This window comes from Penicillium maclennaniae (assembly GCF_028827695.1).
Source record: "Penicillium maclennaniae strain IBT 15551 chromosome Unknown utg000001l:1.0-3280838.0:1.0-3283122.0, whole genome shotgun sequence".
NCBI classification, from domain to species: Eukaryota; Fungi; Ascomycota; class Eurotiomycetes; order Eurotiales; family Aspergillaceae; genus Penicillium; species Penicillium maclennaniae.
In genome coordinates, this window is record NW_026623213.1 from 900108 (window position 1) to 911958 (window position 11851).

Below are 11851 nucleotides of genomic sequence, written 5' to 3' on the forward strand. Positions count from 1 at the left end.
AGCTGAAGACTAATTTGACAACCCCAAAGATTTCGTTTGTTGATCAACCGGCAGAATGGATCAACGAGATAACAACTATCCCCAAGACGGCTAAGTGTTCCTGGATTCAGCAGCGAAAAAGAAGAGAGAAAAAATAAAACAGAAAAAGAATGAACAATTGAAAAAGACTGTCAGGGGGGGTTTCCACACAAGCTAGTAATTAGATTCAAACTCAGTAGCTCCTTCTAGGCCTATAAGGGTGCAGCCAAGGGTCTGAGATTAAGCGCTAGGCATGGGATCAGAATTTGCTCCACGTGAATCCCCCGAAAATCAACGTCTTCCCCCTACAGTTCTGTTGGGCAACTAAGCGAGTGCTGGAACTCGGACAGCAGTATGGAATGATCCGGATCGCGACATTGGCCCGTTGATGCCCCCATCCCATGGAAAGGGGCCTAGAAAGGGATCCGCATAGGGCTCCATCGTTAGGGTACTACGAGCCAATCACTCGACCATGCGATAAAATTTCAACCAAGGGGCTAGGTCTTTATTTCTGCTTTCCATCCTTGATTTACGTTCTTGTTTCTTGTTTTCTGGAGCAATTGCAACGATGTCGACGATTCAGACGATAGAGCCCGTTATCCAATTGAAGGGCGACGTTGAGGTATGTCAACCGTATGCATTGCACACGGTTTCTATGTCCATGCTAACCATGGCTTTAGGCCAAGGATCTTACTTATGGCTTCATCCGAAGCAAGGTCCCTGCTCACTGCTTTGAGCGCTCTGCTCTGCGTGGATCTTTGTATCTGCTTCGTGACTTTATCTATGCATCAGTGCTCGTCTATCTGGCTTTGAACATTGACTATCTGCCCTCGCCGACTCTCCGAGCGGCCGCGTGGATTCTTTATGGATTTGCCCAGGGCTGCGTTGGCGTTGGCATCTGGATCATTGGCCATGAATGCGGCCACGGTGCATTCTCGGCTTACAACAAGCTCAACAATGTTGTGGGCTGGGCTGTGCACTCTCTTCTCATGGTGCCGTTCTTCTCGTGGAAGATCACTCACGGCAGACATCACCGTTACCATGCTCACATCGACAAGGATGTTGTCTTTGTGCCCGCCACCGAGTCTGAGCTGAAGGCTCAGGAACCGTCTATGTTCAGCAAGTTCATCGAGCTGGTTGAGGAAACCCCTCTCTACCACGCCATCACTCTGCTCGGCCACCAACTTTTCGGTTGGCAGCTTTACATGCTGTTCAACGTCAGCGCGGGAAACAAGAGTCTGCCTCCCAAGGAGAAAGGCCCCAAGATGTTCCGAAACAGCCATCTTGACCCCATTGGCTCTCTGTTCACCAGCTCGCAAGCTCCGTTGATCGCCATCTCTGACATTGGCCTCCTGATTGTTGGAACCACTCTTTACTACCTGGCTCAACAAATCGGTAGCTGGAAGGTCGTTCTTCTTTACGTGGTCCCTTATATGTGGGTTCACCACTGGCTGGGTAAGAAATCTCATTTTTCAAAAAAAAAAAACTTGATATGTGAACAAGAAATTCTAACATTGACCTAAGTTGCCATCACATACCTGCACCACACCCACCCTGATGTACCTCACTATGATGAGAATACATGGACTTTCGTCAAGGGTGCTCTTTGCACTGTGGATCGCCGCTTCGGCTGGATTGGACGCCACTTGTTCCACGAGATCATTGATTACCATGTCATCCACCACCTTTTCCCCAAGATTCCTTTCTACCACGCCGAGGAGGCTACCAATGCCGTGACTCCTTTCCTCGGAAAGCAGTACCGCCTCGACGAGGGTATGTACCTCAAGTCTCTTAACGATACCTTCGGTTCCTGCAAGGTCAAGAGCGATGCGGACTCCAAGGGTGAGCTGCACTGGGTTCGTCCCGAGGCCAGAAAAAAGAAGCAGAACTAGAACGTTGAATAGTTCTTCTGCTCATGCGTTACATGTTTTATTTTTGTGCATAGAGAGGTTCAAAATAGATTAGACTAGACTCCACTACATCGTCTTCATCACTCTTCGCAAACTCTTGTTCACTAGCAAGTAATTGACTGTAAAATAGTACATCAAAGCAGGGCGTCATGCAAGCTTGGTTTATAGATTATGGAATGGGAAACGAGGAATTGTAGCCATGATTGAATTGCCTGCTACATTGTTTACCCTGCAGAACCAAGGATCTACAACCACTGATTCTGTAATGCTTTAGCCACAGAATGTTTGGCGTCATAATTTGATAAACCTCCTCAATCCCGACATTGCTTGGAGAGCCGCCTATTTTTGCCTTCTATGCACACTAAATAATTTTATAAAGATTTGATCCACTAGTATGTGGCCCTGTCCTGTCCGAGGTAACCCAGCGCGACTAGCGGATGACCTCAATATTCAAAAAACTCACGGGTTGGAAGAGATGTCAATGTGGGGATCTCTCAAGGATCTCTGGTCGTGTATGAGGGAAGTTTTAATGAGGGAAGTTTTAGACTCGATACCGATGCGAAAATTTTGGACTTGTGGTGAAAATGGTAGTACATTCTGTTTATTTGAATCGTGATCAATAGCAGAAGTATCATTACTAAACTGACAGCCAGCGTCATTGTATAATCGTAACCCCTTTTCAATCAACATTTTAAAACAGCTTGGTGGTTCGTGACCGCAACCAAGGTCCAGCAAAGTATAGCGGCAACGCCAATCCAATAGCCGCCCACTCAATGCCCGCAAGCTCGTAGAACATATTGTCCACGCCCGACGAAGCCATCCAAGAATAAGCGCTGCGCGCAATGCCAAAGGCAACAACATTCTTAGACGCGTTGACCAGCACCAGTGCCTCGCCACTAGTATGTGGATAAGAGTCCACGACATAGGAGAGCATGACAGAGGGAACGAGGGTCAGGGCGGCAGAGTTGATGGCCGCACCAACGGCAGGTTGAATGTAGTGTGCAGATCGGGCGACTGTGTATCCAAACACCACCAGGCCGACGGGACAGATGAGGAATGGAACAATGAGCGCGGGAAGACGGTGCTCGGGCTTGTGGACGTTGTTGTTACGTTTGCGCATCCAGCGGGAAAGTATATCGGTCAGGGGACCGGCAATAGGCCACGCAATTACGATACCGATGAAGCTGCTGAGCGTAAAGAGGCCTAGATCGGCGGAGGTGAAGAGATAAGGTGGTGGTGCGAAGAGGGCGGGAGCGAGGGTGGAGATTGCGACGATTCTATAGAGAGTTCATTAGCAGGTGGTTCACAGGTGGGAATGAACTCGATAGCGACGGATCAAAAGACACTTACCCTCCAAGAACAACACCGTACATGATCGAGGCAATCAGCACGCCCGGAATCAACAGCATGGGCAATGGAAGCACGAATACACAGGCCAAGTGCTTGAGGACGCCCTTGTCTTTGGCTTCCTTGGTGACGTGGAAATTGAAGAGACTCTTCGCGTATTCGCCGTAGTCCATTTTGACACGATCACCGACTTGAGATTGAAGAGTCTGGACGGCCTCAAGGTGGCCGGTCGCGCCCTTTTCGAAATCATCATTGATTTCGGGCTCCTCTTCACGTTCGTAGATAGTCTCGGGAAGCATGAAGATTGTGGTCACCAAGTTGACAGCGGCGATGATAGAGCAGAGAATGAAGAACCACCGCCATCCACGGGCTTGAATAAGATATCCCGCGATAACAGGCCCAATTTGGGAGCCACCAGACAAGAAAGCGGCATACGCGGCCATGGCGCTCGAGTAGTTTCGCTCGAAGAAGAGATCTAGGGGCTGTTAGGAGAATGATCGAGGGTGATCAAATGGGTCAAGACAAACCTGCGAGGATACTGGGTCCCAGTGACTCAATCGCACCATATCCTGTCACCATATGTTAGCCAACTTAACCGCTGCAAAAAAAAGAAAGCCCAACTCACCGAAACTGGCAAAGACTCGTGAGCCAAGTAAACTATTGTAATCCTTGGCGACTGCAGACCAAATGCAGCCACCTAGGAACATCATCATGGAGATGATCACAATGGAACGCTTTCCGAAGCACAGGGCCAGAGGCATCCAGAACAAGTTGGCCAATCCCATGGCCAGAACCGAATAAGTGATAAGGGCTGACAACTTGGAGTTGTCTGCATGAAGGGCCACGGCTAGCGACTCAAATCCCGTCGCTATGCCGGACTAGATTTAGAGTAGCAAGTCAGAGACAAGGGGACCAGGTCGTAATGGCGGATCACTTTACCGAGTACATGTTCCCCATGAAGACGTAGACATTGACGGTCAGAAGAGCCGCATAGCGCACCCGCTGTGGGAAGAGCTATAGAGAGATATTAGCAGTCGCTCTGGACCTGTAGATATGCAGGACTTACTCTTGGATCTATAGCCGTCATCTTGAGACAAAACGCCCCCGGTAGACTGGAATGTGGAGACAAAGAGTCGTAGGGTTATGAGGGTAACAATCTGGAGGGGGACGCACGCTGCCTTTAAGTCGCGTTTCCGGCTCTTCTAGTCGGGAATTGAAGAAAGCCACACCGGGGATGGAGATAGGATTAGACCGTTCCCCGCAGATTAGCCATCTTTGAGCACGAGGAGGAGCCATCATTGACAGGATGGCGCTGTCGGGAAGTCCGTGGGGCGATTTTGGGGAATCTCGGATGCAATTCGGGACCACATCCTTGTCTATTCCCCCTAAGGGCGTGCACTACTAAATAGGGGCGAATTTCATTCAGAATCCTTTACTTTTCTTTCACTAATAAGATCGCTTGATAAGGATGCAAAAGAGGCTATTTCGTATGCTAGGGCGTTTAATCGCATTTCTATGGTCTTTATGCATCGCAGTAATTGCCGTGATTTTGCAGAGTGGCCGCGTACTCAACACAGGCGCAAGTCAATATTAACCGTCACGAGGCCAATTATGTGGCTAAGGACTAAACCATGGATTGGCTGAGTCTCTGCGGTCTTTGGCAGTCGAGACTGGAAAAGATCAAGTTCCTCGCTTATGGCATCCGTCTTGGTACCCCAGACTGATCCACTGGGGATCTGTCGATTTTCCCCATACTATGCACCCCAGACACACAGCATGACCGTGGAAGCGAGGTCTCCACCCTAGGTCCATCCTGGGATCGATTGATGTGCATTATTCATCACAGATAGGTGCCAGACATGGGAAATCCCGGGGGGGGGGGGCGCATATGGGGCATGTCGGCAATCCCGAGTCATGGCGGGTCCGAGGACTCGGCCATTCCGAATCTTGTAAACGGTTGCACCAGATCCAAGCTCCCAGCTTATTTCATCTCTTCTTCTTTATAGATTTTGAAGTTCTCTTCAGACCATTATCGTAAGGTATTTAATATTCTTTCAACACACATTCAAAATGGTGAGCATAGCCTGGAATAATCAGTGTGTCCCGGACTTGGTTCACTGATCACAAAACAGGTTCCAGAAGAAGCGCGTCTACGCGTGGTCATCGTCGGAGCTGGTCTCAGCGGCATTGCCACAGCAATTTCTTCAGCTCTTTCTGGTCACTCGGTCACAGTTATCGAACAGGCAAAGCAACTGGCAGAGGTCGGGGCAGGATTGCAAATCACTCCCAACGCAGCTCGTCTTTTGAAGTACTGGGAGCTCTCCGCTTCACTATGGGAAGCAGCTGCCGAGCCTACTAAGTTGACTGTTCATCGTTATTCAGGCCAGGTCCTGGCCCACGATAGCAACTTTGATAAGAACATTCGCGCCAAATACGATGCGCCCTTTGTGGATTTGCATCGTGGGGACTTGCAACTGGCTCTGTTTGCGCGGGCAAAGGATCTGGGTGTGACTTTCCATTTTGGCGAGAGAATCGAGCGGATTGATTTCGACACGACGGTCGTGCACTCCGTGGCGGGAAAGACCTTCTCTGGCGATTTGATAGTCGCTGCGGATGGGCTGTGGTCCCAGTGTCGTGAGGCGTTTGTGGGGAAAAAAGACGAACCCATTCCCACTGGAGATCTTGCCTATCGTATTGTTTTGACAGCCGATCAGATCTCTGATCCGGATCTCAAGGCACTGGTGGAGAATCCTGAAGTGCATTTCTGGATTGGACCTGGAGCTCATGCGGTCGGTTATTCGCTGCGCGGCGGCCAAATGTACAATATCGTACTGCTGGTGCCGGATAACCTGCCTCCGGGTGTTTCAAAGCAGGCTGGATCTGTGGAGGAGATGCAGAAGCTGTTTGTTGGTTGGGATCCCATGTGAGTGACTCTGCTCTGTCTTGTCGTCACTACACTGACTCTATACCCAGTCTGAACAAGTTCCTCACATATGTGACCAATGTGGACAAGTGGAAGTTGATGCACCGTAAGTTTCGAACGCTACTTTGCATCCGGAGTGTTTCTCACACTTATACAGATGGCGAATTGGAAAAATGGGTGAACGATACTTCAAATCTGGTCTTTATGTGAGTTTTACTATAGTATCTTGAGGAGAATTGCAACGAGGACTGACTTGAAACCCAGTGGTGACTCTTGTCACCCCATGCTCCCATACTTGGCACAAGGTGCCAACTCTTCCCTTGAAGATGGCGCTGTTCTTGGCCTTTTGCTGGGACACATGACGGACAAGAAGCAACTGCCTCGTATATTGCGCCTTTACGAGAGTCTACGCAAGTCTCGAGGTGAGGCAATTGTACGCGAAACATTCAAACAGGTGAGTATCTTCAATCCTTGTGTCCAAATATTCAAGGTAGGCTCATAGTCGTCACAGAGACATGACTTCCATATGGAAGATGGCGAAGAGCAGAAGAAACGTGATGAGCTCTTCCTCTCACAACTTGGAAAGGAGATCAAGGGCCACTTCCCCAGCCGATGGTGAGCATATTTTCTTTTGTATGTTGATAACGTAGCTAATGACTTCCTGTGTAGGACATGCCCTGAGGTCCAACCCTGGCTGTATGGATACGACGCCATCAAGGAAGTCGAGAAAGCTGTGACAGAGAACCCCGATCTATTCTCATAACCGAAGCCTTCGAGCTCGTTTTGCCAAATTCAGTAGTATGGGCGTTCACACGGATTAGATCCATTGCATAGCTATTTCATTTCTATAACATGTTCAAATATTCATACAAGCTCCAAACACCAATGAAAAAGTAGAGATTGTCATTGAAGTGAATCAATCGCTCCCAAGCATGATATGTCCAAGGATAAGCCTCTAGATCTTGGGCTTCAGAATATCAAAAATCTCAGCCTTCGATCCAAGAATGGGCTTGAAGCCTTCTCCCTCACACTTCAACATAGCCCTCTGGTAAGCCAGTCGCTCGCCAACACGCTTCAAATAGGCCAGGATATTCGCGTTCTTAGCTGTATCCAACTCAATCGGACAGAAGCCTCGCATAGTGGTCAGAGTGAACACAGTAATGATATCTGCGGCGCTCAACTCCTTCCCGCAAGATAAGCGCCCGTCTCACCCAAGCGTGCATCCATCATGTCGAGCAAATGATTCCATTTAGTTACTGTGTGCGCGACAATCGGGGAGTCACGATCAGACGCCGGGCCTCGGGCCATCATCACTCGAAATAGCGATGGCTGGAGACTGCCATTAGCAAAGTGGAACCATTCAAGATAAGACGCGTAGTCGGCGCCGTCCTTGGGCGTGCGTCCTAGGCGACCGTTGCCGTGGACCGCGATCAGGTAGTCCACAATGGCTCCCGATTCGGCGATCACGACTTTTGATCCAGTGACGGGAGATGGATCATCTTCCATCACGGGTGCCGTGCCAGCGGGGTGAAGGTCTTTGATTGATTGTGGGGAGAAGATAGGGTCGCGATTGTGGTGTACATATTTGTAGTCAATGCCGAGTTCTTCGGCGAGCCAAATTATGCGCTCGGACTGGGATAGGCCGAGGTGGAGGAGAGTCAAGACCATATTCGCTAGGATAGTTCGGATTATGCGGGGCAGAAAAGGAACTTTCGATTGATAAACGTCGGAACCAAATTGGCGAGTATCTCGGGTTTTAAATGTTATGCGGACCCGCTTCAGCTCCTGATATCCGATCTGCGAGGATCATGACATCAGGAAAGTCCTTTGGCGGTTCCACACCACCACTGAAAAACAGCTGGAATGAGTCAAATATCGTGCATAAAAAGTGCGAACATGGTGAGATTGATAATTGCACCTGATAAAGTGGGTCAGGATGTGAATCCCACAAAGTCCATGGTAAGCGCTAGAACATAATGGGAAGGACTCGTGGGCCTGTGGAACTCCTTGCTAATAGACGAAACAATACGGCTAACCATCCAACATAGGCAGCCCCTCGAGATCATCAAATAGCCGGGCGATTCCGTCAAATGAGTAATCGGGGAACCCGAATCCATAAGCCCACTCAGGAATTTCAAGTCCATTGCCGATGCCTGACTCATTTCCAGCCATGTCTTCGGAAACATCAGCGCCAGCAGCTGGCGGCTGGGCTCCAGAGGCTCTGAAATCTCGAAGGTACTGCCGGATTATTTCCACGGATTTGCGTGCCACGACGGATTCGTCCATAGCTTCCAGAATCTCGACGCCCATTTCGACGGATCGTAGAAGAGGCATGGTCTCGGCGCACATGCCGAGCTTGGACATAGGGAGGAGGAGGGTTGATGTGGCAAACATCACATAAGTCGTGTTGTACCACCTGCAATTTTGGTAAGAAGGAGAAGGATCGTGCGTGGTGAATAAACATACCAGCATCGGAAGAAGGTGTGGACTCGGTAGATATCATGCACGACCTCGATTGTTTTCATAGCAGCATCAAGACATTTCGCGATGGTTTCCTCCAGTTCATTGGGAGGATGTCGAAGTTTGCGGGTAAAATGGCTCAAGAAAGGTCTGAACAACAGCATCTTCACATTATAATATCCTAATGTGAATGTAAGGGTTAGCTAGCTTCATTTTTAAATAGTGAAAGACGGAACTCACGAATACCCAGCACAAGCCGTTGCCTTCGGGCCCATTTGGGATCCCGAAGCGCGCTTCGAGAAAGCCGGTATGCGCCAATGTCTGGCTTGATCTTCTCTGGGAGCCTTGCGAGCCATCGGTCCATTTCCATTTCGATCTGAAGAGCCAGCTGCAGTTTTTCTTGCAGTGTGATCCGTGAATGGTAAATATGAACGGACACGCGTCGGATGATTTGAGCAAAATCAATCATCCAGGGAATGATGGCATATTCTGTGTCATCCCGCTCTGGGATGGCTCGGTTATGATATTCGTCCATTCCTAGAGTATCAGGGCGCCCAACAGAGAAACTCATTTCACTAATAGAGAATTAGAGATACGCGTAATTGAAGCTCCCTTTGTGATTGAAACTTACATTTCCAGCGAGAACAAACCCCTAAACCACCAAAACTTGTTAGCGCTTGTGTTTCAAGGCTATGTCAATCTTGACTCACCACCACGTCCTCGAGATCCAGCTCGTACGTTGGTCTTTGGGACACCGAACCTCTCTATTGAATCCTGCCGAAAGGCAAGTGCGCACGGCCAAGCCAAGATACATATATGCCACTGTAAAAATTAGTATCAGTTAAAGTGTCAACTGGTTGGTCAACTCACAGTTGGGGTTGAGTTCATTTTGGCAAACTTTCGCCTTTGCCTTTTAGTCAGATAAGTTCCTGGAAGAAGGTAACAATAACGAACCATCAAATAAAGACACTGTACTGTCTCAAGATCATTCGAGAACCGTAAATAATTCAGATAGGCTTGAGCCTCGCCAAATAACTTGCGACTCCATTCGAATCGCCCCATTCCAGCAAGGGAGCTCTCGTCCCATACGCGCACTAGGGACCCAATTGAGAGCACACTCAGGTATAAAGCAACGAAGCTAGGCTCGGGGGTATGCGCTCGGTTAAACCAGAGGTCGTTGGCGCGCACCAGAAAGTCTTCCTTGTCGATGAATGGGTGAATGAAATGAATGTTCTCGAAATATCCATTCATGAAGACATGCGCTTGGTCGAAATAATAATTCTGGTGTTCGATAGATGCGAGCAATGTCGGATGAGCTGGGCCAGTGGTACAGGATGGCGAGAAGCTCGGATTATGCAATGTAGAGATCAATGAGAAATCTGGAGGGCGAGGAAGACGCTCCTCGGGGTTTTTTGTCTCTCGTGCCTTTTTAAGGTGACCGATAAGTGCCGCAGATGAGGTGCTTCCGTGGAATTCGATTCCATTCGTATGATGATTCAACTCATTGATTTCGTCGTCGGCACTCTCTGTTGACCCCTCCCGTGCCTCACCGGGCATCTTTGTCGCGTCGCCAGGCGTTGACCCAGTTTGGACCATAGAGGCTGGCGGTGTCTCAATTCCTGTGGACAGTTGTGGTTGGCTCATTGGCCCCTTGGGGCGCTGTGGCGATGCTGCAATTTGGGCCTCGGCATTGCGCAATTTCGACGCCAGCTCTTCCACTTTCTTCTCCAGATCAACGACATAGCTGCAATTTGTGTCAGTGGGTTGCGCGGGGACCAAGGCTTGTTTGACAGGCCGAGGCGATCAAAGGGATGCCATACCTAGCAGACCGACTGCTTTCACGCTCACGATAGTTGCCTTGGTATACGCAATCCAATCCACTTTCTGCATGTCTCTCAGCACAATGTTGCGATGAATATACGGGGAGGTCACTCACTTCTACAATGGGCACATGGATACTGCTCGTCGCACTTGTACTTCTTGGTCCTGCAGCGGTCGCAAGCTTGGGCAGCACGCGGTCGCTTAGTACGCTTGGGAGCCGGCTCGTCCGCAGCGGGCTGCAGACTCGGACTCTGGCTTGAAACCATCATCCCAGCATGATAATGTAAAATCTGGGGTAAATTTTTCGCGGTCGCGACGCTAGTCGGATGCAGATGACAACGAACCTGCGTCCGGAAATTCCGGGATCTTTGACCCCGGGGCTCCACGTGACACCCCGCGGGGGCGTTGCGCCTCAATTCAATCCGGGGCTAACAGTACCAATCAATTCGCTTGGTGGCTCAGTCTGATGCGAGGTGGGGATCTACTCGGCAATTTCTACGAGGAAAAAACCCGCTGACGAAGTCATTTGCCGAAGGAAATCGGTGGAAGTCATTTTTTGGGCCTGGAACATGGAATCATTATTCGGCACTTTATGTGCAAGTATATACACCGGACCTTTGGACTATATTCAAAAACCTCTAGAGGCTCACATTGAGCTGCTTCGCTACGGAAGCCAATTGGGAGGCGTCCCATTCAGGAGCCTTATCCGGCAGTACAACCTCCTCGATAGGCTTGCCGAGCTGATGAATCAAGGCCTCGATACCATCACCATCACTGAAGGAGTGGACCTTGACATATCTGCTCTCGAATCCAAGAGAGAAAGCCTGTCCAGCAGGGATCACGACAGTCTCGCCTTCGCGGAAGAGGGTTTCCCCAGATCCTTGCAAGCTAACCTTGAGGGTACCCTCCATGATGCAGAAGCAGTGATCCACCTTCTCGAAAGTCATATATCTCGAGAAAACTGTCTCACCATATTCTTTCGATGACTCAATGCTAGAGATAGCACAGACATTATCGCTTTGCTTGGTAGTAACGAACGGCCGGGACATGACTCCTCCCAGCATCCATCGGGGTCCAGTGTTCGAGCGCAAGAAATACCCCTCGTTGCCTTCGGGCAGCTTCTCATCCTCCTTCGTCCATTCGCTGACCTCCGGAGGCACATAGTGAGGCTGAAAGACGACGTCAAACTTGCCCTTGGCAGCCATGACCTTGGGAATCAAAATCGACTTCAGATCGCGATTGTCGGTCTCGGGCACCAGAATGCCTTCATAGGGCTCGGAGACATAGCGGAAGAAATCGACCCAGTCACCCGGAGTAATCAAGCCCTGGATTTCTGTGTGAGGGCCGATCATTTCAGGGTTGTGTACGACGG

General features: G+C 49.7%; 8 protein-coding genes across 8 annotated transcripts; 2 read left to right on the top strand and 6 right to left on the bottom strand.

Annotated features, from left to right (window-relative positions):
* Positions 1-586: 586 nt before the first annotated feature.
* Positions 587-1910, top strand: N7477_000331 (oleate delta-12 desaturase; the record flags this gene model as incomplete). The annotated part of the gene is made up of 3 exons (XM_056961994.1): positions 587-640; positions 699-1473; positions 1543-1910. 3 exons carry the CDS (start codon positions 587-589, stop codon positions 1908-1910), a joined length of 1197 nt encoding a protein of 398 aa, XP_056826997.1.
* Positions 1911-2619: 709 nt separating this feature from the next.
* On the bottom strand, positions 2620-4362 carry N7477_000332 (putative MFS transporter; the record flags this gene model as incomplete). Its single annotated transcript, XM_056961995.1, has 6 exons — positions 2620-3205; positions 3279-3750; positions 3803-3844; positions 3901-4153; positions 4215-4289; positions 4342-4362. The coding sequence occupies 6 exons, from the start codon at positions 4360-4362 to the stop codon at positions 2620-2622; spliced, it is 1449 nt and encodes a 482-aa protein (XP_056826998.1).
* Positions 4363-5345: 983 nt separating this feature from the next.
* On the top strand, positions 5346-6961 carry N7477_000333 (putative monooxygenase; the record flags this gene model as incomplete). The annotated part of the gene is made up of 7 exons (XM_056961996.1): positions 5346-5348; positions 5408-6198; positions 6249-6304; positions 6356-6404; positions 6463-6652; positions 6710-6813; positions 6868-6961. The coding sequence occupies 7 exons, from the start codon at positions 5346-5348 to the stop codon at positions 6959-6961; spliced, it is 1287 nt and encodes a 428-aa protein (XP_056826999.1).
* Positions 6962-7374: 413 nt separating this feature from the next.
* On the bottom strand, positions 7375-7866 carry N7477_000334 (glutathione S-transferase family protein; the record flags this gene model as incomplete). Its single annotated transcript, XM_056961997.1, has 1 exon — positions 7375-7866. The coding sequence occupies one exon, from the start codon at positions 7864-7866 to the stop codon at positions 7375-7377; it is 492 nt and encodes a 163-aa protein (XP_056827000.1).
* A 363-nt stretch (positions 7867-8229) lies between these two features.
* Positions 8230-8562, bottom strand: N7477_000335 (uncharacterized protein; the record flags this gene model as incomplete). The annotated part of the gene is made up of 1 exon (XM_056961998.1): positions 8230-8562. One exon carries the CDS (start codon positions 8560-8562, stop codon positions 8230-8232), a length of 333 nt encoding a protein of 110 aa, XP_056827001.1.
* Positions 8563-8857: 295 nt separating this feature from the next.
* On the bottom strand, positions 8858-9193 carry N7477_000336 (uncharacterized protein; the record flags this gene model as incomplete). Its single annotated transcript, XM_056961999.1, has 1 exon — positions 8858-9193. One exon carries the CDS (start codon positions 9191-9193, stop codon positions 8858-8860), a length of 336 nt encoding a protein of 111 aa, XP_056827002.1.
* Positions 9194-9519: 326 nt separating this feature from the next.
* On the bottom strand, positions 9520-10745 carry N7477_000337 (Zn(II)2Cys6 transcription factor; the record flags this gene model as incomplete). The annotated part of the gene is made up of 3 exons (XM_056962000.1): positions 9520-10402; positions 10479-10542; positions 10595-10745. The coding sequence occupies 3 exons, from the start codon at positions 10743-10745 to the stop codon at positions 9520-9522; spliced, it is 1098 nt and encodes a 365-aa protein (XP_056827003.1).
* A 372-nt stretch (positions 10746-11117) lies between these two features.
* On the bottom strand, positions 11118-11831 carry N7477_000338 (uncharacterized protein; the record flags this gene model as incomplete). The annotated part of the gene is made up of 1 exon (XM_056962001.1): positions 11118-11831. One exon carries the CDS (start codon positions 11829-11831, stop codon positions 11118-11120), a length of 714 nt encoding a protein of 237 aa, XP_056827004.1.
* Between the last annotated feature and the right edge of the window lie 20 nt (positions 11832-11851).